This window comes from Amblyraja radiata, chromosome 11 (assembly GCF_010909765.2).
Source record: "Amblyraja radiata isolate CabotCenter1 chromosome 11, sAmbRad1.1.pri, whole genome shotgun sequence".
Lineage (NCBI taxonomy): Eukaryota > Metazoa > Chordata > Chondrichthyes > Rajiformes > Rajidae > Amblyraja > Amblyraja radiata.
This window is the reverse complement of record NC_045966.1, coordinates 51,389,405-51,413,443: the sequence shown is the minus strand read 5'-3', so window position 1 is coordinate 51,413,443 and position 24,039 is coordinate 51,389,405. Positions and strand designations below refer to the sequence as shown.

The 24,039-nt window shown below is 42.8% G+C and overlaps 1 protein-coding gene across 4 annotated transcripts in view; it reads right to left on the bottom strand.

The window, feature by feature from the left end:
- The window catches only part of LOC116978635 (C-terminal-binding protein 1-like), a 109,136-nt gene that overhangs the window by 57,847 nt on the left and 27,250 nt on the right, over nucleotides 1–24,039 (bottom strand). The window contains exon 1 of one of the 4 annotated variants that reach the window (XM_033029921.1): nucleotides 15,273–15,397. The exons of the other annotated variants lie outside the window; for them this stretch is intronic. Coding sequence (XP_032885812.1) covers nucleotides 15,273–15,279 — 7 coding nt within the window. The 5' untranslated portion in view covers nucleotides 15,280–15,397. Of the gene's footprint in view, nucleotides 1–15,272; nucleotides 15,398–24,039 lie in introns of those variants that run through there. 4 annotated transcript variants of the gene reach the window in all.

Here is a 24,039-nt window from a genome sequence, read left to right as displayed (position 1 = left end):
TTATGTTTCCAGCGTTTGGCCCATCTCTCTGCACCTTTGCCAGTTGGACTGTTATGATATGGTGAAGCAGTTCACAACCACCTTCTCTTTCTTACTTACGACAATACAAGCACTTGCTATTTGGACCGTTGTTTTCATGCCAGCTCAGAAGAGCAATCCCATTTTCCTGCTCCTTCACTTCTGAAACTTACTCTTTGGTATACCCATCAAATCCCTTTGATCCTTTCTCTCCTTAACCTACACCAAGGACTGATTTACAGCAGTCATTACACCACCAGCATATCTTTAGACAGTGGAAAGAAACTGAAGCATCTAGTAAAAACCCACAGCAACAGGAGATTATGCAAAATCCACACAGTAATTCAAGGCTAAAATAGAATTCAGGTGCCAAAAACTTTAATGTAGCAGCATTACCTACTGCTTCACAATGGCTCATTCTCAAGAGCAATTAACAATGGGCAATAAATGCCAGTAACACTGAAATCCTCAAAAAGTAAGAAATAAACTCGAGGCAAAATGCTGATAGGAAGTGGTTCTTGACTTTTGGTTGCAACGTGAAAAGATGCTAGTGCTGAGCAAAAATTCTGCACTCTCCCCATACCCCTGAAAGAATTGAGGTGTTTAGTGAACTTTGCTTTGACAAAATAGCCCTTTCCTGAAATTAATATGAATTATTAATTCTCAATAGAAAAATGATGAATTGAGCTTAAGTTCTGGGGCTGCAGCCACTCAAGCTTGGTTCCCCCTCTCACCAGTTTTCAGGTGGGCTACACAATAGACCTTGACGACTACAAAAGCAGAAGACAGAAAACAAAAGCTGGCTGTTACAACCATGTCTATTAGAGTTAGTAAAAAAAAAAACAGGCCTTCAATGTCATATTATTTCCTGGACTACATAAAGATCACCTTGGATCTCAAACTTTTACTCAGCCCATTAAAATGTAATTTTGATTGTAATTACACAACAGTGCTCTCTGTCCCAATAAGCGAGTTCGGTATTCCGAATGCACATGCCCGGGTCATAGGACACTAGTAATAAAACAGTCTTGGCAACGGTGGTGTTGCATTGTATGCAGGCTTGGTGATGGTGGTGCTGGCGGCAGCAGCAACTTCCTACCCCTCCCTTGCCCAGCACCAAGCCCAGAGTCCGGGCCAGCTTTAACTCCAGGTCAGGGCTGAAGGCAGCCCGCAGCACGGCACAGTCGAGGCTGGTGCCCTCGCTCCTCCTCAGGGTTGTGGATGAAGTGGCAGCGGGTACCGTATGGGCAGAAGCCGGTGGTGTGCAAGGTACAGCTTGTACTTGGGGTGGTGGCTGAGGCCGTGGGCGAACTGGCACTTGTCGCCGTAGCGGCCCATCGGGGAGCGGGTTCCTCTGTAGTTAGACAATAGGTGCAGGAGTAGGTCATTGAGCCCTTCGAGCCAGCACCGTCATTCAATGTGATCATGGCTGATCATCCCCATTTAGTACCCCGTTCCTGCCTTCTCCCCATATCCCCCGACTCCGCTATTTTTAAGAGCCCTATCGGGCTCTTTTGAAAGCATCCAAAGAACCTGCCTCCACCGCCCTCATTGGAGCGGGGTCAGGTTGGAGTTGGCGCTGGCTGTGGGTTCTGTGCATCTGGGGCCGCTGGTGTTGTCGGTCCAACGGGAGAGGTGGAGGTGAGCTGGGGTTTGCGCTTCTCCACGCTGGGCCTTGGGGCTGATGGGACACTCAAGTGGGAGGGGGGGGAGGGGAAGGGAGGAGAGACGGGGACCAGGGACGGTCCAGTGGTGGTTCGGCAGCGCTTCTGGGTCCCCCCCCCACCACCAGTCTATACCCCCCCCCCCCCCCGGTCTCCCACTGAAAGAAAAAATACAAATAAAATCGGCCCCAAACTATACTCACTGAATCTACAGCGCTTCGTTCGATTTTTAATTATAATTATAACGTTCGACCTTTGACAAATCCCATGATTCCTTGCATTTTTCGGAGTACCGAACTGACTTATACTGCACTGTAATCTCAATTTTTTTTTACTGTCCCACTGATATGTTTCTTGCTAGCAGTTTTTTTTGAGATTTTTGGAGATGGTTTAGGGCAGCACAGTTGTTGCATCACAGCGCTAAGACCTGGGTTTGATCCTAACCTCGGGTGCAGTCTGTGTGGAGTTTGCACGTTTTCCCCATGACTATGTGGATTTCCACTAGGAGCCCCGGTTTCCCCCCAAAGACACGTGGATTTGTAGGTTAATTGGCCTCAAAGTACCCCATAGTGTTTAGGGAGGTGGGATACAAAGGTGGGATAATGGTCAGCGTGGACTAGGTGGGCCAAAGGGCCTGTTCCCATGCAGTATCTCTAAAATAATAATAAAGGTACAAGTGAATTTAGGGAGAGGTTGGCACAGGTTAGTCAAAACGGGTCACCAAAACGAGTCAGCAAGAAATTTCCCAGAGATATATTTTCCCGAGATTTCTTTGGTTGCTTCTCCAAGCTAATTAATTGCACAGCTTTTGAAGTCTAGAAGTCAGACAGCTCAAGAGAAGAGTGATGCAAATATCCAACCATACAAGCACACAGGAAATATGTGTAAAATAATTCTTATTGGGAGATAATAACGATTTTTGGATCACTGAGCCTAGCTGCAGCATTCAAGCTCATGGAAGAACATGATAAGACACCTTATTGTGTCTTGGCTTATCCTTTTTTCATTGACACAAATGCTGCCATTAAATTGTGCTATCAGATTCTACTTTAATTTCAATCACTTCAGACAACTCACATTGGCAGCCAATTGATTATATCCTTCTCACACTCCTACCACAAAATTCAACTAGTTAAATATACAATTGCCAGTCTCTCTATTTATCTGTAAAGTTAATTACTACTGCATTTTCTCCTCCACTTTAAGACCACAAACCGAATTAACACAAATTTCTGCTGTACAGCAAGTGTGGATCCATTTTTCTTATATCAGTTATTCCAACTAGTGATCACGACCCTGAAGGGTCTCGACCCATTCCTTCTTGCCAGAGATGCTGCCTGTCCCGCTGAATTACTCCAGCATTTTGCGTCTATCTTCGGTTTAAACCAGCATTTGTAGTTCCTTCCTGCACTCTGCATCATGCTATCCAGTTTAGTGACCCCTCCCAAACAGCACCCTCAATTTTTATCCATTTTATTACATCAGCTCATATAAAACAATACTACATAGGCAAGATCAAGTGAGGTAGAATTGTGGATGGGTGATTGGTGGGGTGCAAGAAAAAAATTACTAAGGATGTATTGGTAAGAAATGTACTTTGATGCATTAATTTATTCTCAAATGTAGAAGTGGACTATGGCTTTACCATATTCACAGAGACTAGCCCAAACTATTCCCAGGAGAGAAGAAATAATCGTGTGATTGTTAACTACATAATGGCTGCTGGATATTATTTAATTCATGGCATTAGCAAATAAATAAAACACTATATAAATGGAACATTATAGTATTTTGTCACAATGCCCCATTTTCTAAATTATATACAATTTTAATACAAGGACAATTAAATGATTAATAACATTTCAGTGCTTAACATTTTCCCAGGAGTAATATAGCAGAGACCCTTCAACAGAAATCATGCTCATCTTGCAAGCTGGGCAGAAAATCTAGAGTTCCAATCTAGAGTTCCAATATTAAGGCACTTTTTAACACCTGCAAACCTCAAAATAAAAACAATAATGCAGTTTTTGCATTGACAATAAAATTGGGAGAGGAGCAATTTCCCAGACACTTTCCCCACTCACCCCCTCCTTCCAAAAGCACTTAAAAACAATCATTGCATTTCATTCTCAAAACCTTGATGCTGAAGGGAGTTTACTGTGGTTCAAGCAAAGATTTTTCAGTTAAGAACAGTTGTGGACGCAGAAATTGAGATGTGCGATAGAGCAATCTTATTTTGGGATCGATGCGTCAGTCACAAAAGATTGCAGATTGTTTCTCAAATCACTGGGTGATGCTTATCCACAAGCTTCCGAAGCAAATCGACACTACGGTAGTTTCAGAAGCCAATAAGACTTTCCTCCAAAATATTCAATCCCTGTACAATGACAATACTTGCACTAATTGCTTACGTCTCCTAGCTCATGCAAGTCAAAAATGCAACACGAGGCTTATTTCTCTAACCCCCCCCCCCCCAAACCTTTGCATTGCCGGAAATATTAGGTTAAATACTCAAGGATTTGGGCCCGAAGACCAAACACCAATGTCCAAGTCATGATGGCATGTGCTGAGAACTTGGTGCTGCCAAACAGCACTTGTATTGGTGTTGGGTCATTATTGTCACGGGTACAGAGATACAGTGCAAAATTGTTTGCGTGCTATTCAGTCAAATCCTACTATACGAGTCATTCAAGCCATATACAAATAAACAGGTAGTGTAAGAAAAATACCAGAGTGCAGAGTATAGTGTTACAGCCACAGACAAAGTGCACAAAACAAAAATAAAATCCAACGGCTATCGTGAGGTGGGGCGAGAAATCAGGGCTACACTCTTAGCTTATGAGAGAACCATTCAGCAGTCTGATAACTGTGGGGTGAGATGCTCTTAAATCTGGTGGAAAGTTCTTTCAAGCTTTTGTCTTCTGCCTTATGAGGAAATGACTGTGGTATAAATTGTCCAGGATAAATTGTTGGTGTTGTTTATGCCGAGGAACATTCGGAACCATTGGGCTGACTGGGGCATTTACACCACATCATCAATAACCAGCACCTTCATCCTGTTGGAGAGGTGGTTATCTTGATACCATGTTACTAAGCTCTCTAGCTCAGGGGTGGGGAACCTGCGGCCTTAAGGTCACATGCGGCCTGCTAGGCCATTAAGTGAGGCCTTTTGAATGAATCTAAATTTTGTAGAACAAATCCTTTTATTTTTATTCATCTTTTATTATTTTTATTTTATTCTTAAAATGAACGTATTTAAAATACCAAAGAGTAAAAGAAGATGCAACTAAATAATCCTCCCTGACTGACGGCCACAATTAAAACATTAGTAAGTCATGAGGGCTATTTTGGAGTTGGACGATGAGGCATTCAGTCTGGATTTGCCGTATCATTGTAAAGTGCGTTGGCTATCGCAAGGCCAGGTGTTAGCAACATTTTTATCTTTGCAAGAACAGATCGTTAAATTTCATGAAGAACAGAATCAGCAATGTGAATTATTGAAAAAAGATTTCTATAGAAATACTGCATTTCTGGGTGATATCATGTCAAAGCAAAATGAGTTGAATGTTTCTTTGTAAGGTAAAACTAAGTCTATATATGATAATGTTGTAAAAAAAAAAATCCAAGCATTTCGAAAAAAGCTATCTTTTTTCAAAACTCTTCTTCAAAAAGAAATTTTGGATGAACATTTTCCCCAGTTAGTGAAGGTCATTGATGAGCAGGAGGATTCATGCGAATCATTTGAAGAATACGCAGCTGTTATAGACTTATTAATTGAAGAATACAATAAAAGGTTCACAGACTTTGAGAATCAGGACATCACACTCAAATTAGCATTTCAACCTCACTTAGTTGATGTTTCCAAGGTTCCTAAAGAACTACAGATGGAACTGATTTGAGCTCTCAGAAGATGACATTTTAAAATCCTTATTTGACGCTAAGAAAGATCCGATTGAAATATGGAAAAATGCAATAGAATACCCACATCTTCGACAACTTGCACGAAAAATGCTTTCTTGCTTTTCAACCACTTATTGCTGCGAATCTACATTCTCCTACCTAACCCAAATCAAGACGCCCTTAAGGTCACAAATGTTGGATACCCATCTAGAAGATCAGCTGAAACTGCGTACCTCCATGTTACAACCAAATATTCAAATGCTTTCCCACAAAAAGCAGTCACAACAAAGTCATTAAAAGGTTAGTTAACTTTAGAAATAACAATTTTTTTTCATTTTCTTGAAGTTAGTACATAGTAGTTAGATCTTTACAAAATACAGAACATTTTGAAGGATATCTAATTGAAGTTTCTTGGATGCGGCCTTATTAGATTACAGCTAACTTAATGCGGCATTCAAACATGAAAAGGTTCCCCACCCCTGCTCTAGCTCCTTCCTGTACTCTGCCTCATTATTGTTCGGGATCCAACCCACTGTGATGGTGTCATCTGCAAACATGCAAATGGGCTTACTCGCACAATTGTATCGTAAGTATAGCAAGGGGTTGAGAATATATTCTTGTGTGGCATCGCTATCGAGATTTACCATGGAGAATATCCGTCACCTGTCCTCACTGATTGTGGTCTACGGGTCAGGAAGTCGAGGATACAATGGCAGAGAGGGGTCTTAGGTCCAGGAGCTTTGTTGACATTATGGCATTCTTTTTCTTGCGTATGGCATGCACAGCCTAAAGTTGTAGGACAACTTGTTCTACCTAATCTTATTTGATTTTGCGCGCCAGGTTGATTGCATTTGTCGAAACAGGGCAGACCACGTGAAGGTTGCAATCTCCCACCACATTACGGCATTGAAGGCAGAGCTTTCATAAATACATAGGAGTCTGACGTAGGGGCCTTAATAATTAATTGCAAAAAATATCCTATAAACACACACATCCATGGTATGCCACAGAAGGATTGGCAGGATGGAAGATAGAGGCTGTTTCCTCTAGCTGGCATTGCTAAAATAGTACAGTCCCAGAATAAGGAATCAGGCATTGCAAATGAGGGGAGACGCATTGAGTGGAGATGAGGGGAGGCATTGGGATGAGGAGAGTGTCCCGGGGAGCCGCACGTGTGCCCGATCCACCCGCTGAACAATCGCATAAAGCCACGCTGCCGACCGGAACGCGCCCCGGTAGGCCCGACTAGCCCCACAGGCCTCCCAGGGGACTGCGGTGAAACCGGTCGGCGAGGCCTGCCTGGGTCGAGGGAGCCTCAGCAGAGTTGGGGTCTTGGCGGCAATGGGAGCCTCGGTGGCGGTGGGGCCATGCAGTCGAGCCGTGATCAGCGGCCGATGAAACGCGAGGGGGGAGGGGAAGACAATGGGGACCCGGCGTGGAGGGATCACCGTGATGGACAGTGGAAGAACAAAGGGGGACCCTGTGGTGCAGGGGGTACACTAGTTTAGAATCTTCTGCCCAGGGGATAAGTTTGTGTTTGTTTGTTTGTTCATTTGTTTCGGTGAAGGCGCTGTGCACATGGCAGCCACCAAACGTCGCTTGTCTTTTTCTTTTTGTATTCACTTTTCATTTCAAGTTTTTGTGTACCTTGTTGCGTGTTGCGACTGTCAGCAGGCCAATCTCTCCGGTTTTAAGTGGTACCGTATCGTATGAGGAGGGATTTATTTAGTCATTGGGCTGCAAGTGCTTGGATATTTTACCTCACAAGGCTATGAATATTTAAGAGTACATTCAGGGCTGAGATCCATAAAAGTTCGTGAACCAAAAATGTGGGGATCGAATTGGAAAAGTTACAAGGCACAAGATCAGCCACGATCTCACCAAATACCAGAAAATGCCGATGCCTTGAGGCCTATTTCTTATAGCGAGGGCAGAGGAAATGCTAATGATGACAAATGGGATGGTAACCAAGTGAACTACTACAGCATATAAATGGAGCTGGAGAACATTGTTCCATAAGCTTTCAGCTACTGTGCAATCTATTTTAAACAGCTTCATTGTGTGTTGCAAAAACAGCAAATAAGCAGATATTACATTTTGGAGTTGCAGTGACCTCCATAATGTTTGGGATAAAGACCCATCATTTATATATTTGCCTGTACTCCACAATTTGAGAATTGTAATAGAAAAAAAATCACATGTGGTTAAAGTGCACATTGTCAGATTTTACTAAAGGGTATTTTTATACATTTTGGTTTCACCATGTAGAAATTACAGATGTGTTTATACATAGTCCCCCCCATTTCAGGGCACCATAATGTTTGGGACACATGGTTTCATAGGTGTTTGTAATTGCTCAAGTGCGTTTAATTGCCTCCTTAATGCAGGATAAGAGAGCTCTCAGCATCCAGTCATTCTATCACCTTTGGAAACCTTTATTGCTGTGTATCAACATGAGGACTCAAGTTGTGCCAATGAAAGTCAAAGAAGCCATGATGAGGCTGAGAAACAAAAATAATGATGTACGAGACATCAGCCAAACATTAGGCTTACCAAAATCAACTGTTTGGAACATCATTAAGAAGAAAGAGAGCACTGGTGAGCTTACTATTCACAAAAGGGACTGGCAGGTCAAGGAAGACATCCACAGCTGATGACAGAAGAATTATCTCTATAATAAAGAAAAATCCCCAAACACCTGTCCAACAGGTCAGAAACACTCTTCAGGAGTCAGGTGTGGATTTGTCAATGACCACTGTCCGCAGAAGGCTTCATGAATAAAAATACAGAGGCTACACCGCAAGATGCAAACCATTGGTTAGCCTCAAAAATAGGATGGCCAGGTTACAGTTTGCCAAGAAGTACTTAAAAGAGCAACCACAGTTCTGGAAAAAGGTCTTGTGGACAGATTAAACAAAGATTAACTTATATCAGAGTGATGGCAAGAGCAAAGTATGGAGGAAAGCAGGAACTGCCCAAGATCCAAAGCATACCACCTCATCTGTGAAACACGGTTGTGGGGGTGTTATGGCCTGGGCATGTATGGTTGCTGAAGGTACTGGCTCACTTATCTTCATTGATGATACAACTCCTGATGGTAGTAGCATAATAATAGTAATATCTGAAGTGTATAGACATATCCTATCTGCTCAAGTTCAAACAAATGCCTCAAAACTCATTGGCTGGCAGTTGATTCTACAGCAAGACAACAATCCAGAACATACTGCTAAAGCAACAAAGGAGTTTTTCAAAGCTAAAAAATGGTCAATTCTTGAATGGCCAAGTCAATCACCTGATCTGAACCCAATTGAGCATGCCTTTTATATGCTGAAGAGAAAACTGAAGGGGGCTTGCCCCGGAAACAAGCAGAAGCTAAAGATGGCTGCAATACAGGCCTGGCAGAGCATCACCAGAGAAGACCCCCAGCAACTGGTGATGCCCATGAAGTGCAGACTTCAGGCAGTCATTGCGTGCAAAGGATATGCAATAAAATACTAAACATGACTACTTTCATTTACATGACCTTCTGTGTCCCAAACATTATGGTGCGTTGAAATGGAGAGACAACGTATAAACACTGCTGTAATTTCTACATGGCAAAACTGCATTTCGTTGTCTCTGTACTGTACACTGACAATGCCAATTAAAGTTGAATCTGAATTTGAATCTGAAATGTATAAAAATGGCCTTTAATAAAATCTGACAATGTGCACATTAACCACATGTGATTTATTTCTATTACAAATCACAAATTGTGGAGTACAGAGGCAAATAAATAAATGATAGGTCTTTGTCCCAAACATTATGGAGGGCACTGTATAGTCAATGCTTTCTTTTCTATAAACTCACATTATTTGCATAAATCCTTCAAGTTGTGACCACTGCCCAGTCCATCATCGGCTCTGACCTCCCCACCATCGAAGGGATCTATCGCAGTCGTTGCCTCAAAAAGGCTGCCAACATCATCTAAGACCCACACCACCCTGGCCACACATTCATCTCTCCGTTGCCATCGGGAAGAAGGTACAGGAGCTTAAAATCTGGAACATCCAGGTTCAGGAACAGATTTTCCCCCCACAGACATCAGGCTATTAAACTCATCAAACAAACTCTGAACAATAACAGCCTATTGCACTTTATCTGTTTATTTATTGTGTATATATATGGTCTATGGTATATAGACGCACTGAACTTTTATCTCCTGTTCTGTATTATGTTTACATATTCTGTTGTGCAATAATTTCATTGTCCTATCTGAGTCAACTCTCTTGACTCTTTACTTGACTTGTATCAGGTATGGATGGGAGCCTATTGCAGAAAAGGAGATCCTGAAGGTCACTGTCCATTCAATTACAAGAGGCATTCCGCAAACCTATAACTTATTGGCTTGGGTCTTATGAATTATTGAGCATGCCACTTTCATAGAGTATTGAGGTGAATAAACTATTTACTGTAATAATATAATAAATATGTGATCAATGAATACTTAATTTTGAGTTTTGCCACTACAAAATTACTTTCCCTTTAGCCAAATTGGACGACTCTTTTTTTACCCTTTAACAAATAACACATCCAATGCAAACAACTGTTGCAACTAACCAAATGAAAATCCTGCAGGTTTTAATTCTTAAACACTTTTTGCCTTGCATCTGAAGGCAACACTTGAGTGGAATGCACTAACTCCATGGATCTAGTTTGTATCACCTTGGAATCACTGAGAAATATAAAGGAAAACTTAGTGGATTGAACAGAACTCGTGGTCAAAATTACTCTCATCTCCTTTCAAATAAAACCCCCCAAGTGCATGCAGGTAAGCAAATGCACGTGTGCTTCAAGAAATGAGGTGGAAGTGTTTAGCAATAAAATACAAATAGGTAAAGAAAACGAAAGCAACTCAAATACATTGTCATTCAATCTGTTTGACAAGATGCACACTGGCAGTTTTAAATGTTCATGTGGAGTGTCAACCTCAGGTCTACTGCTTCAAGATCTACTTTTAGAGGATACAGTGCAAGATCCATCTGGACACTCGAATGCATTAGTGAGGAATGGTGCATTGCTGCAGATGCTGCCTTTCAAATGAAATAATAAATCAAAGCTCTATTTGACTGTCGGTAGATCATCCTGTTGTATTTTTAAAAGAGAAGTTTTATCACAATTCTGATCAATATTTTAAACTGAATAAGGGGGGTGGGGTGTCGAATGGGATAGTGGAGGATGGAGTTAAAGGGAAAGGGTTTCTTAAATGTGTGAGCGTAGAGACAGAGGGGTGTAAAATGAGGGTAGAAGCAATAGGTAGCAAGGTGAAAAGTAAAAGTGGCAGGCCGGCAAATCCAGGGCAAAAATTAAAAAGGGCCACTTTTCAGCATAATAGTATAAGGGGTAAGAGTGTTGTAAAAACAAGCCTGAAGGCTTTGTGTCTCAATGCAAGGAGCATTCGTAATAAGGTGGATGAGTTGAATGTGCAGATAGCTATTAATGACTATGATATAGTTGGGATCACGGAGACATGGCTCCAGGGTGACCAAGGCTGGGAGCTCAACATCCAGGGATATTCAATATTCAGGAGGGATAGACAGAAAGGGAAAGGAGGTGGGGTAGCGTTGCTGGTTAGAGAGCAGATTAACGCAATAGAAAGGAAGGACATTAGCTTTGAGGATGTGGAATCGATATGGGTAGAGCTGCGAAACACTAAGGGGCAGAAAACGCTAGTGGGAGTTGTGTACAGGCCACCTAACAGTAGTAGTGGAGTTGGGGATGGCATCAAACAGGAAATTAAAATTGCGTGCAACAAAGGTAAAACAGTTATAATGGGTGACTTCAATCTACATATAGATTGGGTGAATCAAATTGGCAAGGGTGCTGAGGAAGAGGATTTCTTGGAATGTATGCGGGATAGTTTTCTAAACCAACATGTAGAGGAACCAACGAGAGAGCAGGCTATTCTAGACTGGGTATTGAGTAATGAGGAAGGGTTAGTTAGCAGTCTTGTTGTGCGTGGCCCCTTGGGCAAGAGTGACCATAATATGGTTGAGTTCTTCATTAGGATGGAGAGTGACATCGTTAATTCAGAAACAAGGGTCCTGAACTTAAAGAAAGGTAACTTTGAGGGTATGAGACGTGAATTGGCCAAAATAGACTGGCGATTGATTCTTAATGGGTTGACGGTGGATATGCAATGGAAGGCATTTAAAGACTGCATGGATGAACTACAATTGTTCATCCCAGTTTGGCAAAAAAATAAATCAGGGAAGGTAGTGCATCCGTGGATAACAAGGGAAATCAGAGATAGTATCAAAGCAAAAGATGAAGCATACAAATTAGCCAGAAAAAGCAGCCTACCAGAGGACTGGGAGAAATTCAGAGACCAGCAGAGGAGGACAAAGGGCTTAATTAGGAAAGGGAAAATAGATTATGAAAGAAAACTGGCAGGGAACATAAAAACTGACTGCAAAAGCTTTTATAGATATGTGAAGAGAAAAAGATTAGTTAAAACAAATGTAGGTCCCTTGCAGTCAGACACGGGTGAATTGATCATGGGGAACAAGGACATGGCAGACCAATTGAATAACTACTTTGGTTCTGTCTTCACTAAGGAAGACATAAATAATCTGCCGGAAATAGCAGGGGACCGGGGGTCAAATGAGATGGAGGAACTGAGTGAAATCCAGGTTAGCCGGGAAGTGGTGTTAGGTAAATTGAATGGATTAAAGGCCGATAAATCCCCAGGGCCAGATAGGCTGCATCCTAGAGTACTTAAGGAAGTAGCCCCAGAAATAGTGGATGCATTAGTGATAATTTTTCAAAACTCTTTAGATTCTGGAGTAGTTCCTGAGGATTGGAGGGTAGCTAATGTAACACCACTTTTTAAAAAGGGAGGGAGAGAGAAAACGGGGAATAACAGACCAGTTAGTCTAACGTCGGTAGTGGGGAAGCTGCTAGAATCAGTTATTAAAGATGGGATAGCAGCACATTTGGAAAGTGGTGAAATCATTGGACAAAGTCAGCATGGATTTATGAAGGGTAAATCATGTCTGACGAATCTTATAGAATTTTTCGAGGATGTAACTAGTAGAGTGGATAAGGGAGAACCAGTGGATGTGTTATATCTGGACTTTCAGAAGGCTTTCGACAAGGTCCCACATAAGAGATTAGTATACAAACTTAAAGCATACGGTATTGGGGGTTCAGTATTGATGAGGATAGAGAACTGGATGGCAGACAGGAAGCAAAGAGTAGGAGCAAACGGGTCCTTTTCACAATGGCAGGCAGTGACTAGTGGGGTACCACAAGGCTCAGTTCTGGGACCCCAGCTATTTACGATATATATTAATGATTTGGACGAGGGAATTGAATGCAACATCTCCAAGTTTGCGGATGACACGAAGCTGGGGTGCAGTGTTGGCTGTGTGGAGGATGCTAGGAGGCTGCAAGGTGACTTGGATAGGCTGGGTGAGTGGGCAAATGCATGGCAGATGCAGTATAATGTGGATAAATGTAAGGTTATCCACTTTGGTGACAAAAACAGGAAAGTAGACTCTTATCTGAATGGTGGCCGATTAGGAATGGGGGAGATGCAACGAGACCTGGGTGTCATGGTACACCAGTCATTAAAAGTAGGCATGCAGGTGCAGCAGGCAGTGAAGAAGGCGAATGGTATGTTAGCATTCATAGCAAAAGGATTTGAGTATAGGAGCAGGGAGGTTCTACTGCAGTTGTACAGGGTCTTGGTGAGACCACACCTGGAGTATTGCGTACAGTTTTGGTCTCCTAATCTGAGGAAAGACATTCTTGCCATAGAGGGAGTACAGAGAAGGTTCACCAGACTGATTCCTGGGATGTCAGGACTTTCATATGAAGAAAGACTGGATAGACTCGGTTTGTACTCGCTAGAATTTAGAAGATTGAGGGGGGATCTTATAGAAACGTACAAAATTCTTAAGGGGTTGGACAGGCTAGATGCAGGAAGATTGTTCCCGATGTTGGGGAAGTCCAGAACAAGGGGTCACAGTTTAAGGATAAAGGGGAAATCTTTTAGGACCGAGATGAGGAAAACTTTTTTCACACAGAGAGGGGTGAATCTGTGGAATTCTCCCCCGCAGAAGGTAGTTGAGGCCAGTTCATTGGCTATATTTAAGAGGGAGTTAGATGTGGCCCTTGTGGCTAAAGGGATCAGGGGGTATGGAGAGAAGGCAGGTACAGGATACTGAGTTGGATGATCAGCCATGATCATATTGAATGGCGGTGCAGGCTCGAAGGGCCGAATGGCCTACTCCTGCACCTATTTTCTGTTTTCTATGTTTCTAATATGTTTAATTGAAAACTTTCAATTTCGATAGTCTCTCTAACCTAAAATGGCAACTTTTTCTGCACAGATGCTACCTGATCTGCTAAATATTTCCCACATTCAGTTTTTATTTCAGATTTCCAGCATTTTAGCTTTTGTGCTTATAATTAAATTTATGAGTGCCTTATATATATTTACCTAGGTAATTATAAGATCAGATCCCAAAATGTGATGCAAATACTTGGGAAATGATAACATTCCATACATAATAATGCAATTGTTAATATCAATGTATAATAGCACATTAGATTACACAATGGCTGGATTATAAAATATTAGAATACAACCTTACCGATGAGCTATAATACCAAACAAAATATACACTAAGGGGATTAAGTATTTCTTTAATTAAAGATCAAGAAGTTCGAGAAGACTTCTTAACATGTCTTGCTCATTCTATTTAATGTAACACTGCTAGATAGAAACAACCAACCTCCTGCCCTTCAACAACAGCAGAAGCTGAACTAACTTCTGAATATCCTACAGAACCAGAATTTTTTAGGAAAACATTGGCACAGAAAGCAGAGGCCAGCAAATTTAAAAAAATCGAGCTACATAGTTGACCACTAAACCGAGTTAAAACACAGAAGCATCCTTTCATTGCATCACTCTTCAAGTGTTAAGATCTTTGCTCTGTATTTACCAGTTGCATTGCTATTCATCCAGTTGACTGACAGGCAATGCCATTCATTTCCCCTCTTTCTGTGCACAGAGTTGGCATCTGTGCACTCTCCAAAGAACATAAATTACTCCAAAAGCTCTGACAGGCCGAGCTTACTTGAACTAACTACATTTGGAGAGCATTGTGTTTTAAAAAAAAAATCGCTGTACACTTTCACCTTCTATGGTGGTGACGTAGGGAACAGGGTGGGGGGTGGTGGAGAACGGGACTGTGGTTGAGTTCTATAAAATGATAAAGCAGTTTTTATAGACTGTATTCTAGACCTTTAACTGCAGGTTGTTTATCTTTTGGGTTGAAAAACTGCTTTCAAATCATGTTTTTGTCCCAGCAACAACATGGTGCTGGATATCTTAGATTTTGCAACAATAAAGCACCAATCTCAGCCGATAGCTCCGAGGAGTACACAGAAACCACTGTTCAAGCCTACCTTCAAAGGAGCGGCAGGAACAGTAGCAACCCAGCTGCTGCAACCCCACCCTGACCTTACCAACAAGGAAAAAAAAATCAGTCCCCTCCCCCCTTCAATCCAACCCCGTGCAACATTACAGCTTTAAAACAAAGCTCATTTGTGCAGGCCTGAGTCCAGAGACAAAAAGAAAATTAGTGAGAGAGAGAGAGAGAGAGAGAGAGGGGGGGAGAGAGAGAGAGCACGAAAACTAACCTTGCATTCCTGTCTGTACTGCTTTCTCCCAGAGTGTAAGCTGGTCCAGTGAAGTAATGGAGAATGTGCAATGTGTAGCTCTACTCACTTTCTACACACACAACACACTGCCTCAAGACAAACCAATCAGACGCAGACATTATTCAGTGCCAGCCAACCATGACAAAGCTCATTAGCTATACATCTTGCTCTTTTGGTTAAAGAGCCCAAACGACTAACAGTGGATTTTATTCAGGGAGATTTTTTTTTCTTAAAGCTATTAATTCCCATCGGGAAAAACCCGAACAAAGCATCAGTCAGCCTCCCTTGGGAGAGGCTCTGGATAAGATGTCGGGAGCAGCAGAGTAGCTTTGAGATAATTCAGCTGGCCCCTCTGCCTGCCGTCTTACAAGAATGCTTTACAGCCCACAGCACCAACAGGAATAATTACTATAATATGCTTGTAATTACTCAACAAGGAATTTATAGGTCACTTCAAGAATAGCCACCAGGCTCCTGAACATTTTAAAGGAGAGTACCACAATTTTGGATATTTAATATCATATCTAGACTTTTAGACGTACCCAAATCCACCGTAAAGTGCAACAGTGACCTCTTAAAACTGTCTACATCTTTTTTTAAACATATTCATACTTATTTTGCTCATCCAGGAGAGTAGAACCAAAGTCACACACAATTAATCTCCCCAAAGACAGAATCCAGTTAACATTATTCAATTCCAAGGTTGGTACAGTGCAAATTAAAATTTGGAACATATAACCAGGTTAAATAGTGCTTAAACTATTGCAGGCAAGCCAAGGCATGGACATGGATATTCCAAGATGTATGACATTTTAGAATTAAAGGATTTTATGGACATATAATGGAGGATTGCTGTTTTTTTCCCTTTTTCCTTCCGCCCACAATATTTAATATGTAAAAGAATGTAATTCTGTTCCATTCTGTTTGTAGTTTGTTTGTTTGTCTTTTTGCACAAAGTCCGCGAGCATTGCCACTTTTCATTTCACTGCACATTTCGTATGTGTATGTGACGAATAAACTTGACTTGACTTGGATTAACTAATATAGGGTGAAATTAGCACAGAGAACAAAAAAATGGCCCAGATAATCATTTTGGTTGTAGATTAAAAAATTACAAGCAGCAAAAAAAACATGTTTACAGATCCACTAGAGTGGATATATCACCAGTACAGAATTAACAAGGCTTGTATCCAAGGAATTGGTTTATGGATAGGAGGGGCATGGGCTAAATGTATGCAAATTGGAAACTAGCCCAACTTGTTAAACATGGACATAGAAAATAGGTGCACGAGTAGGCCATTCTGCACTTCGTGTATAATCATGGCTGATCATCCAAAATCAGTACCCCGTTCCTGCTTTCTCCCCATATCCCTTGATTCTATTAGCCCTAAGAGCTATATCTAACTCTCGCTTGAAAGCATCCAGTGAATTGGCCTCCACTACCTTCTGTGGCAGAGAATTCCACAGGTTCACAACTCTCGAGATGAAAACGTTTTTCCTCATCTCAGTCCTAAATGGCCTACCCCTTATTTTTAAACTATGACCCCTGGTTCTGGACTCCCCCAACATCAGTAAAAAAAAATTCCTGCATCTAGCTTGTCCAATCCCTTAAGAATTTTATATGTTTCTATAGGATCCTCTCTCATCCTTCTAAATTCCAGCGTATGCAAGCCCAGTGCACTGCGCTGCACTCCCACAATAGCAAGAATGTCCTTCCTCAAATTAGGAGACCACAACTGCACACAATACTCCAGGCAACTTTTTTCATGTCGCCTCCCTCGCGGCCTAACACCATGGATTGGTGCGGCCTTTCCTGGAGTCGGGCCCGGAGTTTCAGCAGCGGGTGCAGAGTGGTCTTTTCACCGCGAAGCGGGTGAGCCCTTGCCGGGGTCGCCAGAAGGGAGTTCTCCGATCGCCGGCCCGCGGACTGTTACAGCCTGAAGCCACGGTCTGCGGAGCTTCTAGCCGCTGGCGCGGCGTCCGGAGCCTGGGACCCTCGCTAGGGATCGCTGGAGAAGAGCTCCGACCACCGGCCCGTGGCCGAAAACATCCTGAAGCCGCGGTCTCTGGTAGGGATGCGGCGATTCAGGATTTACCGTCCAGACGAGAGGGCCTGTAAATCTGGCCGCCCGCAGCGGCGACTGCGGAGGTTTATGGCCCTGACCACAGGGGAACAATGGAGGAAGACTGACTGTACTTTGTGCCTTCCGTCACAGTGAAGAATGCTGTGGTGGATATTTGGGTTACATTTTTATTGTGTATTGTGTGTTCTTTTTGATTGTACCACTGCTGGCAAAATTTCACTGCACTTTGTGTGTGTGTGATGAATGAATCTGATTGATTGATTGACCAGGAACCTGTGCAACTGCAGTAGGACCTTCTTGATCCAATACTCAAATCCTCTCGCTATGAAGGCCAACATGCCATTTACTTTCTTCACTACCAGCTGCATCTGCATGCTTGCTTTCAGTGACTGATATACAAGGACACCCAGGTCTCGTTGCACCTCCCTTTTCCTAATCTGACACCATTCAGATAATAATCTGCCATCCTGTTCTTGCCACTAAAGTGTATAACCGCACATTTATCCACATTATACTGCATCAGCCCACCCATCCAACCTATCAAAGTCACCCTGCAGTCTCATAGCATCCTCCTCGCAGCTCTCACTGCCAGCCAGCTTTGTCTCATCTGCAAACTTGGAGATGTTACATTTAATTCCTTTGTCTAAATCGTTAATATATATTGTAAATAACTGGGGTCCCAGCACGGAGCCTTGTGGCACCCCCACTAGTCACTGCCTGCCATTCTGAAAAGGACCCATAATTCCTACTCTTTGCTTCCTGTCTGCCAACCAGTTCTCCATCCATGTCAATACTCTACCCCAAATACCATGTGCTCTAATTTTGCACATGGTGGGCCAAAGGACCTAATTCCGTAATGTGTAGCTCTACGACTATTGGATTCAAGCAGGAAATTTAAACTCCACGTAGACTCCGAAAGTCACAAAGAAAAGTCACAGGTGAATTCTTAAATCCATGCTTTGTAATTCTTTGTACTATGCACCCTGTCAGAGAATACGCTATTTTAGATCTGGTCACATACAACGAGTCGGGAGTAATTAGTGGTCACACCACACAGTAAAGAATTCTCTGGCAAAGGTGATGAAACAATAGTTTCACATTCAAGAGACTTCATGAGAAAAGTGGTCCATCTGCAGCTACTTAAAATGGTCAGACGGTAGTAAATTGAAAAGCACACAAAGATTTATCAAAAGTTGAGGTTTGGGAGAATTTGGGAAACATGTAAAGGATATCCATATAAAAAAGATAAAGCCACAGGTTATACAGAACGGAACCAGGCCCTTTGGCCTAACTGGCCCATCCCACCTGCGCACATTTGGCTCATATCCCTATCCAACTACCTGCCCAAATGACAATGTCATTATAGCACCTGCCTCAACTACCTCCCAGTATACATTGATGGCACTGAAGTAGAGATGGTCGAAAACATCAAGTTCTTTGAAATAAATATCACCAGCAATTTTCCCTGACCAGCCACATCGAAGATATGGCCAAGAAAGCACACCAACGCTTCTACTTCCTTAGATGGCTTAGGAAGTTCGGCATGTCCCAAACAACCCTCACCCATTTCTATAGATGCGCCTTATAAAGTATTTTATCTCAAGGCATGGTTTAGGTATAGCTCCATCCAAGACTGCAAGAAATTGCAGGGTTGTGGACATGGCCCAGACCATCACGCAAACCAATCTCCCGGCCATTGATTCCATGTACACGTCACACTGCCTTAGGAAGGCCACCAGCAAAAATCATGAACCGGTCGCACCCCAGTCACCCCCTCTTCTCCTCTCTCCCATCAAACAGGAGGTACAGGAGTTTGAAAACGCATACACCCAGATTCTTCTCAGCTGTTATCCGGCAACCAAACCATCCATTCACCAGCTAGAGTGTCGTCCTGACCTCCCATCTCCTACCTCTTCGGAGGCCTTCAAACTATTTTTAATATCAAACTTTATCTTGCACAAAATGTTGTACCCTTTACGTGTACATTGTTGGTGGCAGGATTATAATCCTATATAGTCTTTTCCATGACTGGATAGCACGCAATTAAAAAGATTTTCATTGTACCTCGGTACACGTGACAATAAACTCCCCGGGCAGCTTATTCCAAATACCCGCAGGCCTCTGCGTGAAACTGCATATTCAAGTTGGCTTTTCTAAATTTGCGGTTATCATTTCCTTAATGATGGGTTCCAGAGTGTTTTTGACATCTGATATCGGGTTAAATGGATATGGCTCCCCAGCTGCTTGACAAAGCCTGGCGGATCCTACATGCTTTCACATTTGGTTCGGTTTGTGTATCGGAGCCCCCTATCTAGTTCACACTCAGATTGGCCATGATCTGGTTTGATTTCAGTCAGGTTTTACATTTTTATACCTGGATAGTATGGATGGTGAAGATGCTCGTCACAAATTGCAGCAGAATCTTGATCAGTGGGTGGCTTGATTATAATCCTGTAGTCTTTTCTTTGACTGGATAGCACACAACAAAAATAGCTTTTCACTGTACCTCGGTGACAATAAACTAAACTGAAACTGAAAAAGTTGCCCATCAGGTTGCTATTATATCTTGCCTTTTTCGACTTAAACCTATTTCCTCTGGTTCTTGATTCCCCTACTCTGAGCAAAAGGCTCATTCACCCCATCTATTACCCTTATGATTTTGATACACCTCGATTGATCACCCCTCAGTCTCCTGCACGCCAACAAATAAAGTCATAGGCTGCCCAACCGCTCCCGATAGCTCAGGCCCTCGAGCCTTGGCAACATCCTCGTGAATCATTGATGCACTATTTCCAGTTTAATGACATCTTTCCTATAGCAGGATGACCAAAACGGAACACAATACTCCAAATGCTTCCTCACCAACATCTTGTATCATTGTAACATAACATCCCAACTTCTATGTGTAGGAAAGAACTGCAGATGCTGGTTTAAACCAAAGATAGACACAAAAAGCTGGAGTAACTCCGGTACAGGCAGTATCTCTGGAAAGAAGGAATGGGTAAGGTTTCCGGTCGATCCAAAACATCACCCATTCTCTCCAGAGATGATGCCTGTCCTGCTGAGTTACTCCAGCTTTTTGTCTCTAAGATTATCCCAAATTCTATACCTGATACCCTGACTGATAAAGGCCAAGCTACCAAAAGCCTTGACCACCCTATCTACCTGTGCCACCACTTTCAGGGAATTATGTATCTACACCTGAGTTGACTGCCATCCTCCAATATCCTAGTTTCTGGAAGAGGTTTCAACGACTCATGGATAATGTTGTACCATAATTCAAGAGGCGATGAGAAATAGGGAACTACAGTACTATCCAGGTTTAAAAACATAAACCCTGACAGAAATCAAACCAGATAATGGCCAATTTGAGTGTGAACTAGATAGGAGACTTTTTTCTGATAGACAAAGTGAACCAAATGTGATACATAGTTGGATCCGTCAGGCTTATGTCAAGCAGCTGGGGAGCCATATCCATTTAACCTGATATCAGATGTCAAAAACTGATGCAACAAGCAAAACAAGGAATCCAACATACTTGTATTCATTATTTGGATTTCCAAATGGCATTTAATAAGATGCTAGGCGCACAAGGTACGAGTTCATTTGGATAACTATCATTAGTTAGGATAGAGGCATGGTCAATAGGGGGGAAAAAGGTACAGATAAACAGATCTTCAAATGAGTAATATGTAATCAGTAAATAAATGATCATCGGCCTTTATTGCAAGATAATAAAACCAGAAAATAATGATGCCTTGCTGTAATTTCGAGGTGCTTTAGCGAGACCACACACACGGAGTTCATGACAGTTTTGATAATCTTATAAACTGTAACTGGCTATTCTTGTTTTCGACAGGCTAGAGAAGACCCACAAGCTTGATTTGTGGAAAGTCTTACGAGGAGAGATTTGTACCTAATAGGGCTATTTTCTCTGAAGTTCAGGCAACTGAGGATGAACTAATTGAAACATATTACATACTTACTGAATACACTAGAGGAGGTCATTCAGCTCACCAGCTTTGTGTCCATGTAATCTAATTTCCACATATTCTCATTTTACAAGTAGCCGATTCTACCCATATTCCTCTCAGTTCCACCATTTACCTCGACCAGGGGCAATTTACAGCAGCCAATTAACTACTAACCCGTTTACTTTTGGGATGTGGCAGGGAACAAGTGTAACCATAGGAATCCATCGTGGTCTCATGGAGAACATGCAAGCCACACAGCCAAAGCATACAATCTGATATTTCAAAACAGGAAGGAGGGACAACTACACCGCCAGAGGTTTACCTTTCAACAATGCTATACAGTAAACTCGCGCTATAACAGATCACAGTCGGGGCAGATAAGGAGAATGGTGTCCTTTATTGCCGATAGTCCGCTATAACTGAGAAATGGGTCCGTCCCACTTAGGCGATTTTTAAGGTGACTGCCAGTTACTGTCAAGTCGTAGCAGGTCGCTGAAAAACCAGCAACTGGAACGGCGAGTGTCAGAGTGGAACACACACACACATCGTTTCCTTCACCAGCCAGTTATGCAGGCGGGGGGAGCGCTGACTGAGTGAAATTCACATGGTGCAAAGCCAATTTGATACAGACCCACATCACGATGAACAGGAAGGTTGGCGCTGTAATTAAGACGGTGAAAGCACAAGAAGGAGTGGAGACAACTTTTAAGAAGCCAGAGATACACGGCTGTGAAGCTCGGCGGACATTAACATTACCAGTCGGTTATCCTTGGTTCTGCAAACTACTGTTTACGTTTTTTTTCCCAATGAGCTAATGAAATTTACCGGTCAGCACCGGCGAATACCTACAAGAACCTACGACAAACTCCGACCTCCTGGCGACCCACTACCACTGCACCGACATCCCGAGAATTCTCGCTGCTCTCCATGGCGTCAAAATTGTGGTCGGCGCTAATTTTTCAACATGTTGAAAAATTTGCGGACGACCGAAATGAAGCCGTGACTAGTTACGAGAATGCTGGAACTACTTACCACCATGCAGGTGAAACCCCGGCAACCTCAGTCTCCTGTAGTCTCCTAAAAAGTTGCGCAAGTAGTACAGGCCCATAAGGGGGTCAATGTGAACAGCACTACTGGAAAAACAGCCAATAAATATACACTGCACAATAAACAAGAAAGGACAGTACACAATACTTTGTTGGGGGGTGAGACCCAGGTTTAACCCTGACCTTGTGTGCTATCTGTATGGAGTTTGTACATTCTCCCTGTGAACGCGTGGGTTTCCTCCCACATCCAAAGATGTACAGGTTTGTCAGCTAATTGGCTTCTGTAAATGGCCCCTAAAGTGTAGGATGCAAAACTAGAATAACGTGGAACTAGTGTATGGATGATCATTGGTCAGCACGGACTTTGGTGGGTTGAAGGCCTCTTTCCATGCTGCATCTCTAGACTAGGAAGGAAGCAAAACCATAATGCAATCTTTGATTCTTTTGGTAAGCACTTTAAATCCATAAATTACCTTGTTCCCTATTCTTCAGTCTTAGAAATAATCCTTTTACTAAATCAAAAATCCCTTTGCAATTTTAGACTCCTTTCAAAATTCACTGAAGAACAATCCCAAATTTTTCTTACAACCTTGACATCCCTCGTATATGTCCAATCTGCTTGATGCTATTTCTGGAGGTTCGATACCTGCCATGCAAGTACTTTTACAAGAAAGTTTAATTACATAATACTTTTATGATACCTGAAATGCCATCTTGCATACAATGAAAATTTTACAATATAAATGACGAGTAGTGGAGAAAGAAAACAAGCATTCTGACACCATAAAAGGCTCCAAATTAACTGGATGAATATATTCATCATCTTCTTTCAGCCTCATTTTCCTCACATTAAGGTCTTCCACTCACTTGGCTCGATTGGAGAGGCCTTGTATGTGTGCCAATATCCCACTTCCAAAACAAGACATTCTTTTTAGAACTGATATGGAAAGAGATCATAAATCTTCCAGGAACAACGGAGCTAGAGCTGCCGACTTTGAGGGAACCCCTGTTCGTTAAGGAGCTGGAGCTGCCGTCTGTGAGGGAATCCCCGTTCCAGCGCAGGTCCGCAGAAACAGCAGGTACAGCAAGTACAGTACCTGGAAACAAAGGGGAAGCCTCCATTGTGTCCGGAAACGTGGCCGTCGGGCAGGACTTCAGGTCAGAATGAAGCGCAGGGGCCTTCGGCCCCCTCTCCCTACTATCCTACTGACTAATGTACAGTCCCTTGAAAACAAAGTGGAGGACTTAAGGGCAAGACTGCGTTATCAAAGGGAGCTGAGGGAATGCTCTGTGTTCTGTTTCACAGAGACATGGCTCACCCCCAGCTCCCCAGACTCAGCGGTCCAGCCTGAAGGGTTCTCCATCCACCGCATGGACCGTACCCTGGCATCTGGGAAAGGGAGAGGAGGGGGCGTCTGCCTCATGGTCAACTCTGCGTGGTGTTCCGACGTGGCAGTCCTGTCCAACTCCTGCTCTCCACACCTGGAACATCTGGCGGTGAAGTGCCGTCCCTTCTACCTCCCGAGAGAATTCACCTCCGTTATCCTGACCGCGGTCTACATCCCACCCCAGGCAGACATCCGTCTGGCACTGGAGGAGCTACAGGCCATGGTCAACAAACACCAGATGTCTTACCCCGAGG